The 27,258-nt window shown below is 34.4% G+C and overlaps 1 protein-coding gene across 3 annotated transcripts in view; it reads left to right on the forward strand.

Annotated features, from left to right (window-relative positions):
• satb1b (SATB homeobox 1b) overlaps window positions 1–27,258 on the forward strand; it is a 74,956-nt gene that overhangs the window by 14,959 nt on the left and 32,739 nt on the right. For 2 of the 3 annotated variants that reach the window (XM_073847418.1, XM_073847419.1), the window contains exons 4-8: window positions 2,633–2,759; window positions 5,967–6,090; window positions 16,450–16,561; window positions 18,142–18,219; window positions 23,227–23,678. In XM_073847418.1, coding sequence (XP_073703519.1) covers window positions 2,633–2,759; window positions 5,967–6,090; window positions 16,450–16,561; window positions 18,142–18,219; window positions 23,227–23,678 — 893 coding nt within the window. The remainder of the gene's footprint in view (window positions 1–2,632; window positions 2,760–5,966; window positions 6,091–16,449; window positions 16,562–18,141; window positions 18,220–23,226; window positions 23,679–27,258) is intronic. The other variant, XM_073847420.1, reaches the window with a different exon arrangement.

The following is a 27,258-nucleotide window of genomic DNA, read 5'->3' on the forward strand; positions in this document are numbered from 1 at the left end:
GGTATTACATTGAAAAGAAACTTTAGAAATACCATGGCTGTGTTTCAAAAGCTATTCACAAAAGAATTTGACATTATAATGTGTGGTTAAGTTAACAATGTGATATTCATTTATGAAAGGAATACCTTTACTCAGCAAGGATGAATTCAATTGATAAAAAAATAGCAAAAAAATGAATAAAATAAACGTAATAAAATATATTAGCTTTAATGCCATTTTTAAAATACTGAAAGTAATGTCAGAAGTTTTAATGACATAAGATATTTAAAAGGAAAATTTCAAACAATTTAATGTCAAAGAAATGTACATACCAAGGGCTTTAGTACATTTTAATACATTTATTCAGCAACAATGCCTTATATTGATCAAAGGTGACCGTACATACATTTGTAATGCTATGAAAGATTTCTATTTCAAATAAATTCTGTTTATAAAAGTTTTAGTTTTAATGACAAGCGTTAAAAGAGTGGAAAGACATGATCAAATACATTTCTACATTTTAGTTTAAATCAATTATTTTCTTTAGTACTTTCTATTTATTAATTCTGATAAAAAGTATGAGTTTCTACAAAATATGACAGATTATAATAAATTCTTCCTGAGCTGCAAATCAGCATGTTTGAATGATTTCTGAAGCCTGAAAACTAATGCAATGATGCTGAAAAGTCAATTTTTTTGCTGAAAAAGTTTTTTTTTTTTTTTTTTACAATATTACTGCTTTTAATGTAGTGTTAATCAAATAAATGCAGCCTTGGTGAGCTTAAGAAACTTATTTCAAAAGCATTAAAAAAATTTAACTAACTCCAAAAGTATTTAAAAAAAAAAAAAAAAAAAAAAAAACATACACAAATATGTGACCCTGGACCACAAAACCAGTCATAAGGTAAAATTTTACAAAACTGAGATGTATACATCACATGAAAGCTCAATAAATAAGCTTTCTATTGATGTATGGTTTGTTAGGATAGGACAATATTTTGCTGAGATACATCTATTGGAAAATCTGGAATCTGAGGGTGCAAAAAAATCAAAATACTGAGAAAATCACCTTTAAAGTTGTCCAAATTAAGTTCCTAGCAATGCATATTACTAATCAAAAATTACATTTTGATATATTTACAGTAGGAATTTTACAAAAAATCTACATGGAACATGATCTTTACTTAATTTCCTAATGATTTTTGGCATAAAAGAAAAATCAATAATTTTGACCCATACAATGTATTTTTGGCTATTGCTACAAATATACCCCAGCGACTTAAGACTGGTTTTGTGGTCCAGGGTCACATATTGGTTAACCCCTTAGTGTTCCAACGTTCCACCCGCAGAACTTTTTGCATTGAGTTAAGTTTGACAGGAATGCTAAGGAGTTAAAATGGTCAATCTTAATTATATTTCGGCATTAAATGTGTATTTCCAACCAACATTTTTCTGGTATTACATTGGAAAGAAACTTGGCTGTGTTTCGAAAGCTATTCACAAAAGAATTTGACATTATAATGTGTGGTTAAGTTAACAATGTGATATTTATATATGAAAGGAATATATTTACTCAGCAAGGATGCATTGAATTGATAAAATGGCAAAAAATGCCTAAAATTACCTGATTTTATCAATTTTTATTTTATAAAATGTATTCGCTTTAATGCAATTTTCAAAATACTGAAAGTCAAATGTCTAAAGTTTTAATGATCATGAAAGTTGCAGTCATTAAGCGAGTGGAAAAACGTTCAAATAATCAATTTAATGTCAAAGAACTTCACATACTAAGTGCTTTATTACATTTTAATACGTTTATTTAGCCTTATATTGATCAAAAGTGACCGTAAATGCCTTTATAATGCTATGAAAGATTTCTATTTAAAATAAAATAAAATAAAAATGTACAGTCTTATGAATACAGTGACTCAGTTTGATAAAAAAGCAACAGTAAAGACATTTATAATGTTACAATTGATTTCTAGTTTAAATAAATTCTGCTCTTTACACCTTTCTATTTATCAATCCTGATAAAAAATGTTAGTTTCTACAAAAATATGACAACTGTTTTCAACAGTGATTATAATAAATGCTTCCTGAGCTGCAAATCAGCATGTTCGAATCATTTCTGAAGCCTGAAAACTAAAGTAATGATGCTGAAAAGTCAGTTTTGTGTCACAGAAATAAATTCGATTTTCACAAAGAAAAGTGTTTTTTAAATCATAATAATATTTCACAATATTACTGCTTTTACTGTAGTGTTAATCAAATCAGGCTTGCTGAGCTTAAGAAACGTTATTCAAAAGCATTAAAAAAAAAAGCATGTACAAGTATTGGTTAAAATTGTCAATCTTAATTATATTTTGCCAATACATTTGTATTTATAACCAGCATTTCTGTCATTTCGCATGCCATCTTGGATACATTTTGTAATTAACCCTGTCACAATGTATTATGGGATTGTGTTGTCTGCTAAAGATGCATGTGTTGCTCTCTGCAAATGTAGGCAGTTAACTAGATTTCTGGACATTATTATGAATTTGAAGCATGTTACTGTATCAATAAGTATTTAGAAACATGAATGTGTAAGAAGTGATAAAATATAGTGTCATGTAAGTGTCTGTCTGTGGTAAATCGTGTCGCTTCACCGCAGGTCTGATTCAGGTGGGCAAGTGGAACCCCGTGCCTCTTTCCTACGTGACGGATGCACCTGACGCCACAGTGGCAGACATGTTACAGGATGTGTACCATGTGGTCACGCTGAAAATCCAGCTACACAGGTCAGTGTTTCCCATCTACTGTACCCACAACATAACGCAGCAGTGCCGCCACATACAGTGCTGTTTTTCCCACAAGCCACTGCTGTGGGCACACGCAGACACACCTCTTCCTTTTTCAGTAGACATCCATGTACATCTGTCTGTCTCTATCTGTCTCGTCTCCAGAGGCAGTGTGGCTGTCTCACACTTTAAGGTGTGCCGGATCCAGTCTCTCCTTTTCTTTTCGTGTGTGTGTCTATGTGCAAACATAGACGTGTTAATTGCACATTACAGCAGTACTACCGCTCATCCAATTACTCCAGTGTTTTAAAGAACTATGAAACCATCAATATTTAATTATTAATCCGGGAAGCCTTTTTATAACAGAAATTCAAGACTAAGTATGTCATTTTTATTCGCAGCATCAGCTTCATGTAGGAATCATGCAAAAAAAAAAAGCTTTTATAAAGAATACTGTGCAGAGATGAAATGACATTTATTTTTAAATATTTCCTGTCTTTCTTTTGCATATATTTTAGTGCTGGGCCATGATTATTCGTGACTAATCAAATCAAAAATAAAAGTTTTTGTTTATATAATATATGTGTGTGTGTGTATATTTATTGTGTATATGGGTCAAAGATCTTAAGATGTCCACATTAAATAGAAAGCACATTAGTGAAGTGTCTACTTTTAAGGTTTCAAATACGTTTTTGGAGAATAAAATGTCAATTTAATTGAAATAACGTTACATTGTTAATCAGTGTAACACAATATTTAACATATAAATAAAAACAAACATGCTTATTCTGATTTGTACAAGTTAAAATGTATAAAAAATAGAGGAGCATATTAATTATTTTTGGTGTGTTTAAATGAGTAAAAAATTATTTCTGACAAAACCTAGGACAGTGGCAAATTTTAAAATTGTGGAATTACAACAAATTAGTATTTGAGGTACAAGTAATTTAATTTAATATGTCATAAAATGATTTTTGTTGTAAATATGCATGACAAGATTGTTACAACAAATGACATTTTAGTGGGTGTCTTCTATAAATTAGGGAAAAATTTTAAATTTTATGTAAAAATGCATGCCTTTAAAATGTTTTTTTTTCTCAGAAAAACAAAAATAAAAATGCAATTAAATTAAGCAGTAAACTTTTTAATGTTTTTTTTTTTTTTTTTTTTTTTAAACATCAATTTAAAGCTGTATTAAACTTATTGTTGTTATGCTTCAACCCTTTTTTCATCTTTGACCCATATATAAAGACATACACATACAGTATATGTTATAAAAAATATTTACATGTGTGTGTATATATTTATAGCATATATATAAACAACATATTTTTCTTTAAAAAATCATATCTGCACTAATCACCATTTATTTGTTGCCCAGCACTAATATATTTATATATATATTCAGATTTTTAGTATATTTTCAGTCCATGTTTCATCCAAACAGATGTTTTTTCAACCTAAGCAAGCTGAATTTTATCAGTATTAGAATTGTTTTTGTGGATATATATACACTGCTGCTCAAAAGTTTGAGATCAGTAAGATTTTTAATGGTTTTAAAATGTTTTTTAATGCTCATTAAGGCTGCATTTTGTTTGTTCAAAAATGTAATATTCTGAAATAATATTTCAATTTAAAATAACTGTATGTGAATATATTTTAAAATGCATTCTATTCCTGTGATGCAAAACTGCATTTTTAGCATCATTACTCCAGTCTTCAGTGTCACATGATCTTTCAGAAATCTTTTTTTTTTTTTTCAATGTTGAAAACAGTTGTGCTGCTTAACATTTCTTTTGGAACCTGTTTTACTCTTTTTCCATAATTCTTTAACAAATAAAAAGCTGAAAAGAACAGTGTTTATTTAAATTAGAAATCTTTTGTAACAATGTTTGGGGTCAGTCAATTTTTCGTCTTTCTTTTTTTGAAAGAAATTAATGCTTTTTATTCACCAAGGATGTGTTAAATTAATAAAACGTGATAGCAAAGACTTAAATTGTTAGAAAAGATTTATATTTTGCTGTTATTTTATCTTTTTATTCATCAGGAATCCTAAAAAAGAATCACAGGTTCCAAAATAAATATTAAGCACCACAACTGTTTCCAAAATTGATAATAAAAATTCAAAATTCCATAATTAATCAGCATATTAGAATGAATCAAACAATGAAAACTGATGTTATGGCTGATAATAATTCAGCTTTGCAGTACAGGAATAAATTATATTTTAAAACCTATTAATATAGAACAGGATTAATTTAAACTGTAATAATATTTTACAATATTACATTTTTTATGTATTTTTGATCAAGTAAATGCAGCCTTGATAAACATATTTTTTTTAAAAACATTAAAAATCTTACTGATCCCAAACTTTCGGATGGCAGTGTATATATGTGTGTGTATATATATATATATATGTATGTATATCTCAATCATATGTACATGCATACTTAAAGCAATAATAATAATTCTTATTATTTTTATGCATTCAGTTTGGTATTCTATGAGTGTTACCAAACAGGTTTCCCTGTCTTCAATTGCAGACTGTTTGAAAACAGTCATTGTTTTTGCAATTCCGTTTTGTCACACTAGTGGCGCAGAAATTTTCATTGCATGCTGGCGTCAAACATCTCTGATTTGTTGCGATATTTTCTTGGCAGCTTGCCATTTATTGCGTCCTATTGAACAAGCATTCATTAATGACACCCTGAATGCAGCTGTGTTTTCTCCGTTGATTTGATGGTGCATTTTTTCCACCAAACACACATGCATAAATGTTCTAAATACTGGATTTTTTCCTTTTAAATAAAGTATTTGGATGATAGTGGATGCTGGTCTTTTTTTAATGCATCTAGCGTCGAAATTTAGATGGAAACACCTTAAATTGTTTTAGCAAGCACATCAAGGCAGGAAGGTAGAAGTAACGTGAAATAATAGTCGCCACATGCAGCTGATGTATAATTCATGCATCAATACAGCAGATGTGTTGTATAAAGTAATTAACTAATCAGAACAATCAGGAGAGAGAGAGAGAGAGAGGAGAGAGACTCCAGATGCATCTGCTTCATGCGCCAAATGAAATCTGTCTGTCTTAGAGGGACGCTTGCAGCAGGAAAGCAAAGCCCAATGCTCACCGTCCTCTCTCTCTTTTGTTTCTCTTTCCCATCTCTCTCTCTCTCTCTCTTGTTCTATCTCTTTTTGCAGTTGTCCTAAACTGGAAGACCTTCCTCCAGAGCAGTGGACCCACTCTACAGTAAGAAATGCGCTCAAGGAGTTACTCAAAGACATGAACCAGAGCTCTCTGGCAAAAGAATGTCCCTTATCACAGGTGCTGGAGCCTTCCACGTCTAGTTGCCAAGATTGCAAGTGTCCCTTTTCAAATGCCCAGAGTTTGATAGAGTGGAAATGGACAGAATTGCCATAGAAATCCAAATCAATAGCCATTGTCATCCCTGTAGATTAATGCACTTTATTTTGATGCTGTTGCAGCAGTGCTCGCCATTGTGAATGTGAGTATTGTTGGGTAAACAATGGGTGAACCACAATGATCTTGATAATGCATTACAAGCTGTGAACTGTTATGGGTGAATCTCACGAAACCTGTCAACGTGTCGAGTTTTAACCTTAAAATCTGTAGAAAGAAAGAATCGTGTTTTGTTTTAAAAAAAATATTTAAAAATATTTTAATGACAATTACAGCTCACGTTCCCATTATTGTAATGCAAAAAAAGCAGATTTATTATAAATATTTTAAATATTTATTTTAATACTGAAAGGTTAGATTTTAATATACTATTTATGTATTAATATAATATAATATTTAATCTTTTTTGAAAAAATTACTGTATTACCATAATGCAAATCTAATCAGAATCACCTTTCAGAATAATCAGAAAATAAAATACAGAGAATTTTAGGCGGGAAATAATGCAAAAAAAAAAAAAGAAGAAATAAATTGACTGGTCCTGAAAATAGGCTTGATTTTTAATGTGAATTTACTATTTATTTTAAAACAAAAAAAAATCTACAAAAAAATTCACAATCACATTTGTGAATAATCAGGAAAAAAGGTCAAATGTAAAATATTCAGATAGTAATGAGAATTTGAGGGGAATCAGATAAATTGTATTGAAAATAATGAAAGAAAAAATGAAAAAAAATAATGAAAATCTCATCAGAATCTTTCAGAATAATAATAAGAACAATTACAGTAATGAGAATTTTTTTTTTCAGTAGGCTTGAATTTTAAAACTAAAAAATTACACAATCTCAATCAACTTTGAGAATAATCAGGAAAAAAGTATAATATAAAATATCCAGACTACTAGAGTAATGAGAATTTGAAGGGCGAATTCTGATAAATTGTATTGAAAATATTAGTAAAAAAAATAAAAAATTTATATATATATATATATATATATATATGTATGTGTGACCCTGGACCACACAACCAGTCATAAGGTAAAATTTTACAAAATTGAGATGTATACATCATATGAAAGCTCAGTGAGGATAGGACAATATTTGGCCGAGATACATCTATTTGAAAATCTGGAATCTGAGGGGGCAAAAAATTCAAAATACTGAGAAAAACACCTTTAAAGTAGTCCAAATTAAGTTCTTAACAATGCATATTACTAATCAAAAATTACATTTTGATATATTTACGGTAGGAATTTTACCAAAAATCTTCATGGAACATAATCTTTACATAATTTCCTAATGATTTTTGGCATAAAAGAAAAATCAATAATTTTGACCCATACAAAGTATTTTTGGCTATTGCTACAAATATACCCCAGCGACTTAAGACTAGTTTTGTGGTTCAGGGTCACATATATATATATATATATATATATATATATATATATATATATATATATATATATGATATAAATAGTGTTATATAATATAAAAAATTACTGTATTGCCATAATGAAAATCTCACCATAATCAGGAAAAAAGTGAAGCATAAAACATCCAGACTATTACAGTAATGAAAATTTAAGGGGGGAAATCTGCTTAATTGTACTGAAAATAATGCAAAAAAAAATCTATTCTAAAATTAAATTTTTATAAAATCTTTCAAAACTATTTATACAGCATGATTTATGCTGATTTAAAAAACAAAGTGTTAAAAATACTGTATTACCATAATGAAAATCTCATCAGCATCACCTTTTAAAATAATCAGGAAGAAATGAGATGAAAGAGACCCAAACTATCACAGTAATGAGAATTTATAATGCAAAAAAATTAACAAAATAATATGTGAATTTACTATTGATTTTAAAACTAAAATATTCTATTTGAATAAAGTATTTATACAGCATGATGATATGAGTTTTGACTCGTAATACTATGCTTTTTTTATTTATGCTGTTTTAAAAAGTGTTACATAATAACAAATTACTGTATTACAATAATGAAAATCTCACAAGAATCACCTTTGAGAATAATCAGTAAAAAAGTGAACAAAACATAAAACATCCAGACTATTACAGTAATGAGAATTTGAGTGGAGGGAAATCTGTTTAAATGTATTGAAAATAACACAAAATATTTGTATGGTCCTTTCTTTTCTAATCTCTTTTTAACAATGTATCCCTCTTGATTTTGAGGTGAAATATGACCTGGACATGTTTCCATGAGATTCACTCTGGGTTTAAAGTAAGCAGAGCTGTCGTTTAAATGCTTAAGCAAAGACGAGTGTTTGAGCTGGTGTGTTGGCGCAATCGCAGTGTATTTGGTCTCAGGGAAGCCCGTTCTTTACCTGCAGGTGTGTGCGTGTGTGGTGATGTAAAGAGTCCCAGGGTGCTGTTCAGGCAGTGCAGGGGCTGGGCCGCTCCACATCTCTCTAATCACTCTGTTTACAGTCCATATGTGAGCTATTCCCACTGAGCAGCGGCCCGGTACTTACACTGAATTAGAGTCCGCTCACAGCTCGCATGCTGTAGGCTGGGCGGCCCGCACGCGTGTGTGCTGCAATTTTCGGGGGAGGGGGAGTTTTCTGCTTTTGTTGTTTCTGATTTCTCTCACTGGTGTGAAGGAGGAGTGTCTTTTGCTAATTTTAGTCGTTACTTCTCGGTTAGAACAGGATGCCTTGTCTGCCGTGTTAGGGTCGTCTTAACCTAGTAGAGGTGACCTTTTTATGTAGGTGAACAGTTTTGCTGTTGAACAGGAAGAGTTGGAGAGATCAGGCCGATTTAAGAACGAACACGCACTTTTATAGGATTAGCGTTGTCTTGATACTCCGAATGGTAATCCCTGCTCTTGAAAAGGTTAATGAATGGAGAATCAGAAGGAGAATTAGGCCAGAATGGAGGGGGATTGTGAATCCAGTGCTTTTTTACAAAGCTATGTTGCAACTTCGTGTATGACTAGTTGGCTAGTCATTCTTAAAGGAAGCCTTTTGTAATTGTTGATTAGATGGACCTTCTTACACCAACCAGACTTTTTTCTTAGTAAAACTAGCTTGTCAGACAGAGTTCAACCAAATCTTGATGTGTTTTTCAAAGTTGAAGTAGTTTTCATTTGACTTTGACATGACACTCATTGTGTAAGAAGCTGAGAAAATGGCCCAAAAAATGGTACAAAACAGCGAAATGCATCAGTGTTATGCATGCATTTATGTGCTTTCCTGTAAGTAAATACACTATTTTTGGTTAAAAAAAGTTTCAAAATCCATCCCAAATGGCCAAAAAATGGTACAAAACAGCCAAATGCATCAATGTTATGCATGCATTTATGTGCTGTCCTGTAAGTCAATACACCATTTTTTTTGTTAAGGAGTAGCAAAATTCATCCAAATGGCCCAAAAATGGTACAAAACAGCAAAATGCAGTAATGTTGTGCATGCATTTATGTGCTTTCCTGTAAGTCAATATACCATTTTTTGTTAAAGAAAGTTGCAAAATTCATCCCAAATGGCCAAAAAATGGTACAAAACAGCCAAATGCATCAATGTTATGCATGCATTTATGTGCTTTCCTGTAAGTCAATATACCATTTTTTGTTAAAGAAAGTTGCAAAATTCATCCCAAATGGCCAAAAATGGTACAAAACAGCCAAATGCATCAATGTTATGCATGCATTTATGTGCTTTCCTGTAAGTCAATACACCATTTTTTTGTTAAGAAGTAGCAAAATTCATCCAAATGGCCCAAAAATGGTACAAAACAGCAAAATGCAATAATGTTGTGCATGCATTTATGTGCTTTCCTGTAAGTAAATACACTATTTTTGGTTTAAAAAAAGTTGCTAAATCCATCCCAAATGGCCAAAAAATGGTACAAAACAGCCAAATGCATTAATGTTATGCATGCATTTATGTGCTTTCCTGTAAGTCAATATACCATTTTTTGTTAAAGAAAGTTGCAAAATTCATCCCAAATGGCCAACAATGGTACAAAACAGCCAAATGCATCAATGTTATGCATGCATTTATGTGCTTTCCTGTAAGTCAATACACCATTTTTTTGTCAAGAAGTAGCAAAATTCATCCAAATGGCCCAAAAATGGTACAAAACAGCGAAATGCATCAGTGTTATGCATGCATTTATGTGCTTTCCTGTAAGTAAATACACTATTTTTTGTTAAAAAAGTTGCTAAATCCATCCCAAATGGCCAAAAAAATGGTACAAAACAGCCAAATGCATTAATGTTGTGCATGCATTTATGTGCTTTCCTGTAAGTAAATACACTATTTTTTGTTTAAAAAAGTTGCTAAATCCATCCCAAATGGCCAAAAAATGTTACAAAACAGCCAAATGCATTAATGTTATGCATGCATTTATGTGCTTTCCTGTAAGTCAATATACCATTTTTTGTTAAAGAAAGTTGCAAAATTCATCCCAAATGGCCAAAAATGGTACAAAACAGCCAAATGCATCAATGTTATGCATGCATTTATGTGCTTTCCTGTAAGTCAATACACCATTTTTTTGTTAAGAAGTAGCAAAATTCATCCAAATGGCCCAAAAATGGTACAAAACAGCAAAATGCAATAATGTTGTGCATGCATTTATGTGCTTTCCTGTAAGTAAATACACTATTTTTTGTTAAAAAAAGTTGCTAAATCCATCCCAAATGGCCAAAAAATGGTACAAAACAGCCAAATGCATTAATGTTATGCATGCATTTATGTGCTTTCCTGTAAGTCAATATACCATTTTTTGTTAAAGAAAGTTGCAAAATTCATCCCAAATGGCCAAAAAATGGTGCAAAACAGCCAAATGCATTAATGTTATGCATGCATTTATGTGCGTATGTGCATTTTTGTTTAAAAAATGGCAAAATTCATCCCAAATGGCCATTATTTCTGTGATGCAAAGCTGGATTTCTATCCGCCATTACTCCAGTCTTCAATGTCACATGATCCTTATGCTGCTTAATATTTTTTGAAACCTGTGATACTTTTTTCAGGATTCATTGATGACTAAAAAGTTAAAAAGGACAGCGTTTATTCAAAATAGAAATCTTTTCTAACAATATTAGTCTTTACTATCACTTTTTTTCAATTTAACACATCCTTGCTTAAAGGTTGTATCAGCGATTTCTAGCCTGAAACATAAAGTGTCAATTTTAGCTGACCTTTCTTCACGATCCGCTCGCTGCCTGCCCCATAAATTGTCTGTGAAAAAACCGCGTCTCTCTGGTCAGCCTAGGGTCCGAGATATGCCAAAAAAACAATCGGCACTACCAACCTTTCCACACATAAACAAACAGTGTTCCAACCAATCAGCGTCAGGGGTTTGGTGTTGTGGACTTTCGCTCCGCCTCCCTCACATCCCAGCACCAGTAGGAAAGTCCACAACACCAAACCCCTGACACTGATTGGTTGGAACACTGTTTGTTTATCTGTGGAAAGGTTGGTAGTGCCGATTGTTTTTTTTGGCATATCTCGGACCCTAGGCTGACCAGAGAGACGCGTTTTTTTCACAGACAATTTATGGGGCAGGCAGCGAGCGGATCGTGAAGAAAGGTCAGCTGAAATTGACACTCTATGTTTTAGGCTAGAAATCGCTGATACAACCTTTAATAAAAGTAGTAGAGAAAGAAAGAAAAAATAGACTTACTCCATTGCTGATCTTTTTAACATTTTATTTATCAAAGCATCCCAAAATAAAAAAAAGTATCACATGTTCCAAAAAAAAAAATTAAGCAGCACAACTGTTTCCAACACTGATAATAAGTCAGCATATTAGAATGATTTCTGAAGAATCATGTGACACTGCATACTGAGTAATGATGCTGAAAACTCAGCATTGCATAACAGGAATAAATTATATTTTAAAGCATACTAAAATATAAAAATATTCTTTTAAATTGCATTAAAATTTCACAATATCACAGTTATTTTTCTGTATTTTTAATCAAATAAACACAGCCTTGATGAGCAGAAAAGTCTCCTTTAAAAAGCATTTATATATGCACTCTTAAAAATAAAGGTGCTTTAAAAGGTTCTTCACAGCGATGCCATAGAAGAACCATTTTTGGTTCCACAGAGAGCCATTCAGTCAAAGGTTCTTTAACGTACCATCACTTTCTTACTTTTTATAATCTGAAGAACCTTCTTTTACCACAAAGAGCCTTTTGAGAAACAGAAAGGTTCTTCAGATGTTAAAGGTTCTTTATGGAACCATTTAGACAAAAAAGGTTTTTCTATGGCATCGTGAAGCACCTTTATTTTAAAGAGTGTATAATATATACAGTAAATTTATCCCCTCTTAAGTGTGACACTCCAAAAAAGAAAAAAACGTAAGCCAAAGTACAAAAATGTACAAACCCACCAATTGACCTTAATAATTGACTAGTTGACCCATTCCTAGTTCATTGTGTTTTTGAACTAAAGATGACCTGGCTACCCCCCAAAAAAACATGGATATTGTTTTCAGCAGAATACAAATCGTCTGCCGTCAGACCCATTTTTCGTGCACCGCTAAAGAAAGGAGAAAAGTAAATTGCTCGTCCAGGTTTGCTCGCAGGGCCCCTCCCGCTCATCAGCCGTCTTTCAGCACACGTATGTTTCCCTGTGATCAAACTTAACCCCTGTGTCCCCTCAGACGACCACAACAATAGAGCTCCCCACCCACCCCGTGGCCCTGAAAGAGCAGCTGTGTAGTTGCATAGCAGCAAATAGCCGTCAAATGCCATCTTTGCTCGGGTTTGACATGGGCTTTCCCCCCTTTCTCCAGCAATGGACGAAAAAGAAGCTGTAATTAAGACGTTTTTTGAAGGAAAAAATGAAAAGGAGGGGGAATTAACCCACCTCTCCAACACAATGCGAACAGCCTCTCCACAGAGAGACTAAAAGATGGCACGTAAGAAGGAAGTACAAACAGTGAGCGCCTGGCGAGAGACAGAGCGTTTTTATGAGACTCTCCCGTGACGGAAAGCCAAATAGATGGTTTAGGTCGATAACGGCGTGACAGACTTCCTGGGCGCACCGATAAGCCTCACGATGGTTATCTTTTAAAGAGGCTTGTCCCATTACCTGTTGATGGCTCCTGGCGTTGGCTACGCGGAGGTGTTTATCCGCGTGGTGGATGGGTCTCGGGAGTTTGAGACGAGTGATTAATATACGGAGCTTTGCGCAACATCTGTGTCAACTGTACCCAATATGAGCGTTCAGATCTCAAACAGATCTTTGATGACTCATGGAATCTTGGTAATTTCATTTCTCTTCTATTGTTAGTTGATGGTTTTGTTTGTAAGCTCCCTTCCACCCTGACTGTTGTTTCAGATCAGCGATAAAAGAAGCCGTGACATTTTAAAACGCCAGTTGGCCTTCAGATGTGCGGTTTGAACCTGGCCTCCTATCAGCATGGCACTGTGGTTTCATATTCCGCCCTTGCTTTTGGAGAGGGTCTCTTGCTCATCTTGGATACCGTTATACACTTTTCATTTCGGCGGCAGCACAAGCTTTGGCAGTAAAGGTTAATAGTCCTTCTCAAGCGTACACAGAGATGTGTACTTTGGTGAGTGGTTAACCCTCGCCTGGCTGGTCCTGCTGAACTGTGCACCTGTTCATGGAGACGTGCTAGAGAAAGACGTCCAAAAGAGTTTTTTTTCAGTCTGATGCGATTGGAGAACCTTTTAAAAATTCCTTTTAAAAGGCTCAATTTGAATTGTTTAGTTCTGTACCATAGAAGATGATTTTTTCAAATTCCATATGTGAACCTTTTATGCCAAAAATCATTAGGATATTAGATATTTTGTAGATTTATTACCATAAGTATATAAAAACGTAATTTTTATTAGTAACATGCATTGCTAAGAACATCATTTATACAAGGCGATTTTCTCAGTAACTCAATATTCAGATTCCAGATTTTCAAATAGTTGCATCTCAGCCAAATATTGTCCTATCCCAACAAGCTTATTTATTCCGCTTTCAGATGATGTTTAAAACCCTTATGACTGATTTTGTGGTCCAGGGTCACATATGATGTCATAAGAGAACTATTTAAATTTCCAGCTGTTTGAAATTTTGTACTGTATGATGTCATAGAAGACTCCAAATGATATTATAGAAGGACGATTTAAATTTCTATATTATGCAAAATGAAAATGTTTTTAAATTCCATATGATGTCATAGGGCGTTTTTTTTAAATTCTGTATGATGTCAGAGAACATTAAGTTCCATATCATATCGTATAGAAGAACAATTCAAAATTCCATTCCTTATGATGTCATAAAAGAGAATTTTTAGGTTCTGTATGATGTCATAGGAGAACATTCATTTCCAAAATGAATTCCATATGGTGTCATAGAAGACCATTTTAAATGACCTTACTATGCTACAAGCAAACAATTTCATTTCAAGAGAGGAGCCTTGTTAAACTCAATATGAAATCATAGAAGATTTTTAAAGAATTTAAATTTCCATGTGCGTAAGAACATTTTCATATGGTATATTTCCTAGTAACAAGTTTCATATGGAAGAGACTTTTTAAATTCCATTTTGTCAAAAAAAAAAAAAAAAATTCAAACCCCATATGAAATTATAGGAAAATAATTCAAATTTTCATATTATTTCTTAAACAAATATATTTTTTAAATCCATATGATGTAAAAGAACATTTTAAAATTTGATTTAACACAATGACCTTTCTTTTTAAATGGCACATGTATGAAATCATTGAAGAACAATTCAAATTTTTAAATTATGTCATAAGCAATGTTTTATGTTTTTAAACCCCATAAGATGTCATAGAGAACATTTTAAAGTTCCATGATGTCTTGAAAAAGCTAGTTTAAGTCACTTTTTTTTTTAAATTGAGATTTATACATCTGAAAGCTGAATGAATACACTTTCCATTGAGGCATGGTTTGTTAGGATAAGACAATAGTTGGCCAAGATACAAAATTTGAAATCTGGAATCTGAGGGTGCAAAAAAAACAAAAAACAACAAAAAAATCTAAATATTGAGAAAATCGCCTTTAAAGTTATCCAAATGAAGCTTTTAGCAATGCATATTACTAATCAAAAATTACGTTTTGATATATTTACGGTATCTTCATGGAACATGATCTCTACTTAATATCCTAATGATTTTTGGCATAAAAGAAAAATCTATAATTTTGACCCATACAATGTATTGTTGGTTATTGCTATTTATGACTAGTTTTGTGGTCCAGGGTCACATATACTGTATCATATCAGTGATTAACACTTTACATTTTCGTATTGGATTGAAAGAGCCATTGAAGTCAATATATAGCTGAACATGTCTTAAACTGTTATATCACAGAAGAACAATTGTCATAGAGAGTATGATATCAAAGAAAAACTGTTCTCACCCCAACCTATAATCTTACACCAAAAACAAATCTTCAAAAGAACCTTACAGTCACGTCAAGAACCCTTCAGAGGGAAACGGTTCTTGACAAGAGATGCATAACTGCCGCTGAAGAGCCTTCGTTCTGAGTGCGCATCCCTAGATCTTCAAGATGCATTGGAGCATTTGGAAACGGGAATGCTGAAGTTATCCATAAACTCAAACTCTATTGTAAGCCGCAAAGCCCCCCTCCTCCCCACCTCCGAGTCCCCAAGTGCTCATGTTATAAAAATGATAAAGCTGCCGTACCTGTAATTTAAAAACAGATGGTTTCATCTTTTGAATATTTATAACAATCAAAACAATTTCTGCGCTATGTAGCCCAGGGCTATTAAGGTGTTAAGTGTTGGGTTTAATGAAAAAGAATCTCAGCTTCTTTTTTTTTTTGGAGTGGAATGTATTAAAATAGAAGAAGAAGAAGAAAAAAAAGCAGAGGAGATGAATAGGAAACGTGCTGTTAGGGCAGCGAGGAGACGTGAACTCGTTGTGTGGTCTCAACATGCAACTCCGACTGTGAAAACAGATTGCGAATATGAGTTGCATTCATATAGGGCAGAAATCCCCAAAGCATCATCTGCTTTGCTGTCTGCCTTACAGAGCCTCCTGTATGCATCCGCGTTCATACTCTGTGGCATTTGTTAAAGGGACATGTATTCTCTTTAGTTTATATTACTTCAAGAAAATTGCATGAATCAAATTACATACATTTTTTGGATCGAGATATGACACTGTGTACTATATACATAATGGTAAATTGTGCGTAGCACAGGATTTTTGACAGAGATTGTTATTGTACTGCGAGTCAACATATATTTTAAACAACACATCAAATTTTGTCTTGCAGAGTATGATTTCTTCAATTGTTAACAGCACTTACTATGCAAATGTGTCTGCGGCGAAGTGTCAAGAATTCGGACGCTGGTATAAACATTTCAAGAAGACAAAAGACATGATAGGTAAGCAGAATGCTGAATGAAAATGTGCGAAGATCTATCTAAAGAAAAGAGATCTGTCTGTCTGCTGACTGTTTATCTGTCTCTCCATCTGTCTATGTATATATGACTATATCTATCTATCTATCTATCTGTCTGTCTGTTTGTCTATCTGTCTATATCTGACTATTCATTCCTCTATCGATCGATCTATCTGTCTGTCTGTCTATATATGTATTAGGGATGCACCAAAATAAAAATTCTTGGCCGAAGCCAAACAAAATTAAACACTGGGTTTTTCATGTTTTTTCCCCCCATGTATTTTGCCTTGCTTTTGAAAAAAAAAAAAAAAAAAATACAAAACAACAATTTAAAAATATTTACTGAACATTTTGAACATTCTAGTAGACATTACAGCCTAGTTAAAATTTAACTTAAAATTAATAAGTTAGTAATAAATATTCTTTGGCCATTTTTAAGACCCCCTTCTTATATCAGGCATGTGTTTTTAATGTACAAATAAACGCAGCCTTGCTGAACAAAGGAGAATGTTACCATAAATGTGTACATAGAGCTGTTGCAATGATTGTTATCATTATTTTTGTCTTTTCTTCTTTTATTTTACAGAACAGCAGTAAAATTACAATGCTAACATTTATGAATGTTGACTTTTATTTTGGCGGAAACCCACAAGAAGACCTCAGTACTACTTTTTGCTGACAGCAGCAGATTTATGAATGATTCTCATCATGCTGTTTAAGCAGATTTTCCTCGCGCTTTAAACTTTGAACTCTGGCTAAGGAGCTTGTGCAGCGCTGTCAGAACAAATACAATTCGTGCATGTATTAGACGTAACGTTCTGTAGTTTATTTACTAATGGTTTGAAGCCATTTTGCGATTTTAGTCATCATACAGTGACCAGCAACAACCACCCCTTTGATATACAATGCGGTTATAAACAGTCTCTCGCTGTCTGTGCTTGTAATGATTTTTGTGTCTTTCTCGGACGGTTTTAAATGCGTCTACACTGTCGTCATGTTTGCTGCATTAGTGCACGCCTCTATTTCGCGTCACGTCATTGTTCGGTATAATTTATTTGCCATTTTCCTGATTAATTCCGGTTGCCAAACATTTGGTGCATCTCTAATATGTATATCGATCTATTGACTGTTTATCTGTCTCTCTGTTTGTATATCTGCTTTACTATGTGACTATTTATCTCTCTGTTGATCAATCTGTCTGTCTCTCTATCTGCCTGTCTGTCTGTCTGTCTTTCTATCTGCCTTTTCCTTGTCTACTTATTTTTTGAATATGCCTCATTTGCAAATCTAACAAAACCTGTAAAATATAGATCTCTGTTTAAGACAAAAAGCCTTTTTGACTTCAATTCCATCTTTGCCATAAAAAATAATCTGCAGCACTGTGATTTTTAGCTTTTCAAGTGTTCAAGCACGCACCTGTCAGTCAGTCAGTCAGGTTGTTATACTGCATCTCTTGACATCTGCCTCTTGTTTCCTGTTCACACGTTCACTTTTACCCCCACTAACACTCTCTCTTTCTCTCTCCACACCTGTGAATGCGTGTTTGTGTGTTCATCTGCGCAGTTGTGCGCCAGCCCTCCCAGCTTGAGGGCTACCTGGGGACGTGTGTCCTCCACGACAGTCCACGTGCCACCACGTTAGGTAGGTCACGTGACGCACTGCAACCCTCCCCACCTTGTTATTCATGAGCGCATGTGCTCACAATCCGATGGCGGTGACGCCGTAACTTTGCGTTAACAACTAACGGCAGGCCGAGCGTTGTTAACGTAAATAGCGCGGATGACGCAGTCTGTAATGATGAAAAATATACACTTAAATACATAAGTACACAACCAGTAAACAATTTTGCCTTTTCTTGTGACTCTAAATGTTTGCCAAATCAAAACAAATGTATTTGTATAGCGTTTTTTACAATACACATTGTTCATTGCTTTACTGAAAATCATGCTAATGTCTATAATATCTTGATATTTTCAAGCTTTATAGTCGCTTTAGCAGATTAGAGCCAGGCGACCCTGGACCAAAAAAACAGTCATAAGGGTAATTTTTTGGAATTTGAGGTTGAATTTAAGATAAATAAGCTTTTCATTGATGTATGGTTTGTTGGGATAGGACAATATTCGACCGGGGGTGCAAAAGAATAAAAAACTGATAAAATCTCCTTTAAAGTTGTCCAAATTAAGTTCTTAGCAATGCATATTACTAAACAAAAATTAAGTTTTGATATATTTACTGTAGGGAATTTACAAAATATCTGAAAGGAACATTTTGGCATAACAGAAAAATCTATAGGTTTGACCCCTACAATGTATTTTGGCTATTGCTACAAATATACCCATGCTACTTACTTTTGTGCTCCAGGGTTACATATAGCTTATATTTTGTAAAGAAACAAGCAATCAAGCAGTTAAGATTTGCTATATGTCCAACTTTATATATTATGATGATATAACAATCATGCAGCAAACTAAGCTATTTATGATATATTGTTTTACATGTGTATTGTTTGTATGCAAGTAGAATTGGATGTACTATATTTTTATTTAATGCTGGCAACTTTATAGTATACATTTTGTGATGATAAAGACAACCAAGCGGTTGAGATTCGTTATATAGTATATACTTCAAGTAAGTCTACTGTATGTATGTAGGCGAGATGCAATTATTTGAAAATTTGGAATGTGAGTGTGCAAAAAAATGTAAATATTGAGAAAATCGCCTTGGAAGTAGTCCAAATGAAGTTCTTAGCAATGAATATTACTAATCAAAAATTAAGTTTGGATATATTTACAGTACGAAATGTACAAAATGTCTTAATATGATCTTTACTCAATATCATAATGATTTTTGGCCTAAAAGAGAAATCGATAGCTTGGTAGACCGATACAATGGACCGATACAAAATTGAATTGTTGGCTATTGCTACAAATATACCCGTGCCATTTAAGACTGATTTTGTGGTCCAGGGTCACATATATGCATTTGGCAAATGCTTTCTTCAGTGTGTCATCTTAAACAACAATGATCTGAATTATGACACTATTGTCTTTTGGATATACTGTCATATAATGGAAGAATTTAGCAAAATGAATGACATAGTTCACACAAAAATTACGATTGTCAACATTTACACACCCTTAAGTTGTTCCAAACCTGTATGAGTTCATTTTGTCTGTTGAACACAAAAGAAAATCTTTTGAAGAATGTTTAGTGGTCAACATTTTTCAAGATATCTTATTTTGGATTGGCCAAATAGTTACTGGTAGCCATTGACTTTTCACTACCTTGAAAGTCAGTGGCTACCAGCAACTGTTCTCCAAAATCTTCTTTTGTGCTCAAGAGAAGAAGAACAAATTCATACAGGTTTGAAACGACATACTGTACTGTATGAGTGAGTAAATGACAATTTTGGGTGAACTATCCCTTTAATGCTGTTTATTACTGTGAAGTTGATTTGAAACAATCTGTATTGTATAAAGCGCTACATGAATAAATTTTAATTTGACTTTTATCCAAAGCAACTTGTATTGCAACTTGTATGACCTTCTTCAGGAATGCATAGCTCCGCCATAGTTACGCCTAGGTTATGGGTTTAACTCCCAGAGAACGTTGCGAGTGATAAAGTGCATGTCTTGAATGCACTGGTTTGCGTTTCATAAGTGGTCAGCGAGAGGCCAGTCTCGCAATATCTTGCGGAGTGTGGCGAGCCGTCTCTAGCGCAGCAGCGCTCCCATTGAAACGCAGCCGGGCTGGAGAGCGAGCGCCCGCCGTGCCGTGGGGTTTTACCTCCCTCCCCTCAGCCCACATTCTCTCTCCCATTGTGCTCCTAATCCCAGCCTGCTTTGTGGCGAATTCCACAGGAGGGACTCCGGTTCTCTGCCTGTGTCGCCGCCGCTGCCGCTGCAAACAGGGCCTGCGAACGCTTTCTTCCAACCTTTTCAATTTGCATGGAAAAGCGTGTGCCCCCCAGCAGTTTTCAACACCAAAAAGACAACTGAGAGGCATACCGTAACATCAGAGCACAGGAATGAGGGGGATTACGGGAGAGCTTTGATTATTACCCAATTTTTTTTGTTTGTTTTTTTTCTTTCCCTCTCACTTTCTGCTGATATTGAAAAGAACAGCCGCGGCTTTGTGCTCGCTGTCAGTTAAGACACATGTTTGCGTCCTTGTGCTTATTGTGCGTATCTCTGGAGAGTTTCCATGCGCTTAATCTGGTTTTTATCTTCTTGTTGAAATATTTATATTTTGATGATTTGCCATAATGCTTTTTTTGCGCTCCATAAAATCCGTAAGATTGTGATGGAGTTGTGCGGCGGGCGTTCTAGTAGGTGATGGGCGTTGTATTACTTTTTTTTTTTTTTTTTTTTTTTAGTAATATCTTTCAGCAGACTACCTGTGTTTAAAAAAAAAAACAACAACAACGATTTAGTCCTTTAAAGGATTGGTTTGCAATTTTTTGCTATATTTACTCACCTTTATGTTGTTCCAAATCCGTATGCTGTTATTGTTTCCATGCAACACAAAAAGAGAAATTTTAATAAATCTTCATGCAGCTCTTTTCAAGATTCATAGTGATAATAAGCTGTGAAATAGACAAAAACGCTGTAAAAGAATTCAGAATAGTGACAGATTATGGGTTTATTTCTTTAAATTCACACATTTATAAACACTGTCAGTCACCACACTAAACTTTCAATTTAAAAGAGGCATTTACAGCCATCAAATAGCTGCCTTATTTCTCAGTCCGCTCCGTCTGGCCTGTTTAAAAGGCCGTGCTCTGGGCTTCCAGTGCAACACGCTCCGGTTATATTTAGACGTTCCCAAAATTTCATATTAGCCAGCTTGTGTACCTTGTTTTAGAATTAAGAGCATAAAGGACGATTCAAGTGTATGGCTCTCTGGCTCGGTCCATGTGAAGACGTCCCGCTCGCTGCTTTAGCAGAGCGCCCACACTGGCTTGTTGTTATTGCTCACATGATTTGGCCATGGACATTATAAACTAATTTCTGGTGCTGCCAATTTATGCAGATACAGGTCACACACTGTGCCCCATTATATTAGAGAGGTTGCATTGGGTTACTGTAGTAATGGCAGAATGGAACGGGCTTGATTAGTGCTTTTTAGCTTAAAACTCTTGCTTTTTGACTTCAGGTCATGTCTAGGTTGTTATGAAAGTGTTTGCTATTTGATATTGATTTGCTTTGTGATGACTTCTGTTAATCATAGAGTAGTGATAAGGCAATTAATTGCTTATTTTGAAAACATTAGCATGCCTATTTGTCCAGTTAAGTGATAGTACACGTATATTTGTAGCAACAGCCAAAAATACATTGTATGAGTCAAAATGATCGTTTTTACTTATAAGCCAAAAATCATTAGGATATTAAGTAAAAATCATGTTCCATGATGATATTTGGTAAATTTCCTATTGTAAATATATTAAAATGTATTTTTTTTAATTAGTGATACTATGCATTGCTAAGAACTTCATTTGGACAACTTTAAAGGCGATTTTCTCAATATTTGGATTTTTATTTGCACCCTCAGATTCCAGATTTTCAAACAGTTGTATCTCAGCCAAATATTGTCATATTCTAACAACCATACACCAATGAAAAGCTAGCTTAATTATTCTACTTTCAGATGTGTCCAGGGTCACATTTCATTTTAAAGTCAGTATAAACAGTAAAAAAAAAAACAGATTTCTTTCAAAATGTCATCTCTGCGCATTAGACCTAATAGACCTGTCGCTGTCTTATTTTCTTCACAATCACAATATTGACAAGAAAAAGAGAAAAGCACTTACCGTGTTCTCTATTAATGACTGTTTACATAAATAATTGCTTGAAACAATGTTTACTTAATTGAGAAATGCTTGCACTACATGCCACTAATTTAATTTGTTCATATTTGTATTAATATTGCACTTTTTTAAATGAAGGAATGGATTCCGTAGCATATTACATGCTGTGGTATTAAAATTAATATCTAAAAAAACATGCTTTCACTGCTTAATTTTTACATTTTTAATTGATATCCCTACATATGTTTTTATTTCCTAACATCTTTTATTGTACATACATGTTGTATGTTTTATACAATTTATATAATGTATGTTATTTTTATTTATTTTTATTTTATATATTTGTGACCTTGTACCACAAAACCAGTCAAGTGGATACATTTTGTTTACATTGAGATTTATACATCATCTAAAAGCTGAATAAACCTTCCATGCATGTATGGTTTGTTAGGATAGGACAATATTTGGTTGAGATATAACTATTTAAAAATATAGAATCTGAAGATGCAAAAAATCTAAATACTGAAAAAAAATCGCCTTTTAAATTGTCCAAATGAAGTTCTTGGCTTTGCATATTACTAATCAAAAATTAAGTTTTGATGTTTATGGTAGGAAATTTACTAAATATCTTCATGGAACATGATCTTTACTTGGCATAAAAGAAAAATGGATGATTTTGACCCATAAAACCGTGCTACTGGTTTTGTGGTCCAGGGTCACATTTTTTTATTTATTGATTGTTTATTTTTACATTTTTATTTTAAAATTGAGCTCTGGTTTAGAGTTTAGTTTTGTTGATTCTCTGCTTTAACATGCTTCATCTTTTTTCTATCTGCTTCTAGCTGAGATGGACAGTCTGTCTGATCTTTCCCCACCCGGAACCAACCACCTCAGTTTCAGTCAGCAGCCCATCCCGGGCAGCACGGCCGAGCAGTCCCCGTCCCCGGTGCCCCTGTCCCACAGCAGTCAGGCCCCCGGCCGCGCTCAGCTCCCCGGCCTGCACCCCGGCCTGGTGTCCACACCCATCAGCCCTCAGCTGGTGAATCAGCAGATCGTCATGGCTCAGATCCTCAACCAGCAGTACGCCGTTAACCGTCTCCTGGCCCAGCAGTCCCTGAGCCAGCAGTACCTCAACCACCCGCCCGTCAACCGCGCACTCAACAAACCATTGGACGCGCAGGTGTCCTCCAACGCCGAGGTCTCATCGGAGATCTACCAGTGGGTCAGAGACGAGCTGAAGAGGGCAGGAATCTCCCAAGCTGTGTTCGCACGTGTGGCCTTCAACAGGACGCAGGTACATATTTTTGGATTGTAATATGTGATGTCATTTTTAGGGTTTGATTTAGGGCCCTTTCCAAAACTGTTTTTATTTTGTCCACAGCTTGAGCTGCTGACGATTTTTAAATGTGGACTATTGAAATGTCTACACAATCTGCTTTTTAAAAAATATCGTAGTATCATGCTACAGCCTGCCTTCTTCTTAATATACTGTACAACGTGACATACATTCACTCACGAGACATTCGCAAACACAAAAGTACATTATTTGCATGTGATTCAAAGCCTTGCCGGTAAATAACGTTATTTCGTCCGCACGCTGTTCTGACAAAGACACCGCTTGAGCTTGCTGCAATAAATCGCCATTTTTCTGCACTAAATAAGTGAATTTTGAGATATTATGAAGATATTATCAGGCATGATAGACAAGATGTTATAGAATATTAATTGAATGAAAACCTAATTTTGACAAAAAATTGACATTCAACCTATTTATTGAATTTCCTGAAAATGTCCCATCGTGAAATCAGACAGGTTTTCCCAGATCACATCACAAATATTATAAAGGGATGCACCGAAATGAAAATTCTTTGCCGAAGCCAAACAAAATTAAACACTGGGCACATTTTGTATTTTTTCACCATTGCATAAATTAAATAGCCAAAATGTGCTTTTTACAGTTTTGCCTTGCTTTTCAAAAGAAAAAAATCTATTACAAATCAACAATTTTAAAAAAATGACGTAACACAGAACATTTTTAACGTTCTAATAGACACTATAGTCTACCAACAAAGCACAATTTAACTTACAATTAATAAGTTAGTAAAATAATATTCTTGAATCAGGCATGTGTTTTTAATGTACAAATAAATGCAGCCTTGCTGAGCAAAGGCAGAATGTTATAATAAATGTATTAATAGAGCTGTTGTAATGATTGTTATTATTTTAGTTTTTTTTTTATTTGACAGAACAACAGTAAAATTACAATGCTAACATTTATGAAAGTTGACTTTTTTTTATTTTGGCAGAAACTAGGGATGCACGATATGAAAATTTTTTACCGATAGCCGATAATTAAAGGGATAGTTCACCCAAAAATGAAAATTTGATGTTTATCTGCTTACCACCAGGGCATCCAAGATGTAGGTGACTCTTTTTTCCTCAGAAAAACACAAACGAAGATTTTTAACGAAAACCGGTGCAGTCTGCCAGCCTTATCATGGGCGTGGATGGGCACCAAACCTTTAAAAGTAAACAAAAACATGCACAGACAAATCCAAATTACACACTGCGACTCGTGACGATACATTGATGTCCTAAGACACGAAACGATCGGTTTTTGTGACAAACTGAACAGTATTTATATCATTTTTTACCTTTCACACAGCCACGTCCATCTGTCATGAGCACGAGTTTGGCATCAGGAAGCGGTTTGGAAAGCGGCGCGTCTAGCGTTTTCCACGCGTTTTTAGGCGCGACATGAGAACGGCCCCTAAAACAGATTCACCGCGATGACGACCTCTGAAGTGAGATTTGTTGTGTTAAAACTTGACGGCTTTTTACCTCCTCTCAGAATCCTTGCTAAACATGTGTTGCAAATAGCAATAGCATCGTCCTCCTCTGCCACCGCGAAAAACTTCCAGACCGGCGAAGACGATGATGACGACACAGATGATGACGTATTACACGCGACAAAGTCCGAGAGTCACTGCAGTTTACAGCTGCAGTCACTTGCACTCGGAAAGCAGATGGATCTCAGATAAACCAGACTGATTGATTGATTTACCAGCAAGAGTACTTTATCGGATCGGATTTCATTTATTTATCGGATTTCATTTATTTATCATTTAAAAATGACGTAATTTTCACCCATATCGGTCGATAATTTATCTGTCCGATAAATATCGTGCATCCCTAGCAGAAACCCACAAGAAGACCTCAGTACTTCTTTTTGCTGACAGCAGCAGATTTATGAACGATTCTCATTACGCTGTTTCAGCGCAGATTTTCTCGTGCTTTGGACTTTGAACCCTGGCTAACAAGCTGGTGCAGAGCTGTCAGAATAAATACAATTTGTGCGTGTATTAAACAACATAACTTTCTGTAGTTTATTTACTAATGGTTTAAGGCCATTTCACGATTTCGGTCATCATGCACTAACCAGCAACAGCCACCCCTTTCCTCTTTTCATCGAAGACTTGCGATGCAATTCTAAACTGTCTCTCGCCGTCGGTGCTTGTAATGATTTTTGCATCTTTCTCGGACAGTTTTAAATATTTCCACACTGCCGACATGTTTGCTGCATTAGTGCTCGCCTCTATTTGATCTGTCGCCTACTATTTTCGGTTGAATACTTTCGGTTGCCAAACGTTCGGTGCATCCCCAATATAATACATCTGTAATCGTGCAGTCCAAGCATGTGCTGTAGAGTGATTTGAAGGTTTTTGAAGGCAGCTGTCTATGCAGGGAGTACAGGCCCCTCACTAGGTTTTGGAACAGCGCCATTCAGAATGCTGTTTTTGTAAATGTCTGTCAAATAATTTTGTTGACGATTATAAATGCTGAATCATATCTCCAGCTCCGCCCCAGCCCCATACATCAGCTGTGGCATGTTCGTGTGATGCTTGCCACTACACGCTCTGTACATCATTAAAATTCACCATGCCTTGCTAATATAGTGACGCTCGCAGTTAGATGGTTTATCTGCTTTTGTTTTGGGATCAACACAAAGCGCCCAGTCGTCCGGTAAGCGCAGGGTTATCGGCACAAAGAGCGAGCGAGCGAGCACTTTTCTCACAGCTATTGCATCTCATCATTCAATCATAAACTTCCTGGCAGGAGAAGCTGATCACTGACTCACGTCTTCGGGTTCGCACGCCCATGGCGTTTGACCTTGTTTTTCGTCACTGCACGCAATCTGTTGTCAGCGCTGAGCTGGGACAGGACACTTATTAGCGGTTCGAGCTAAGGCGGACATCACTATTATTATTGCTCAATTAAATTATTATATTCTCCAACCAAAAACTCATTCCTTACTGCTTGTACAGTGTTATTGTGCATGAATGATGCATCAAATTGTGCAGTTTTTGCTCAATAAGCAAAATTCCCTTTTAAAAATGTTTGAAAATTCTCTATAAAATATTTGGAAACTGAGATTGTTTAAAATAATAGGCATTAATCTTGTGTAAAGTTAATATTTTAAATAACTGTTCTCTATTTGAGCATTCATTGTGTTATGAATAGAAAGTAAAAAATATATATATATTTAAAATAGAAATTTTCTACAACAATGTAAATGTCTTTACTGTAACTTTGGCTCAATTTAATGCATCCTTGCTGAATAAAATTAATTTCTTTCAAAACAAATCATATTGAATTTGGTTTAATATTTTTTTTTTCTCCAAAAACGTTTATGTGCAAAACAGAGTTATTATGATCTAAATCGAAAACTAAAGCCCCTATAAAAGGGTTTTATAAAATGGAATAAAATAATTTCTTTCAGTACAAAATCATATTGATTCAGGTTAAATAAATAAATTGTCACTTAACTTTTCTTCCCAAAAAGTAAGGTTAAAAACAGTGTTATTATGACCTAA

This window comes from Garra rufa, chromosome 9 (genome assembly GCF_049309525.1).
Source record: "Garra rufa chromosome 9, GarRuf1.0, whole genome shotgun sequence".
In the NCBI taxonomy this organism is placed as follows: Eukaryota; Metazoa; Chordata; class Actinopteri; order Cypriniformes; family Cyprinidae; genus Garra; species Garra rufa.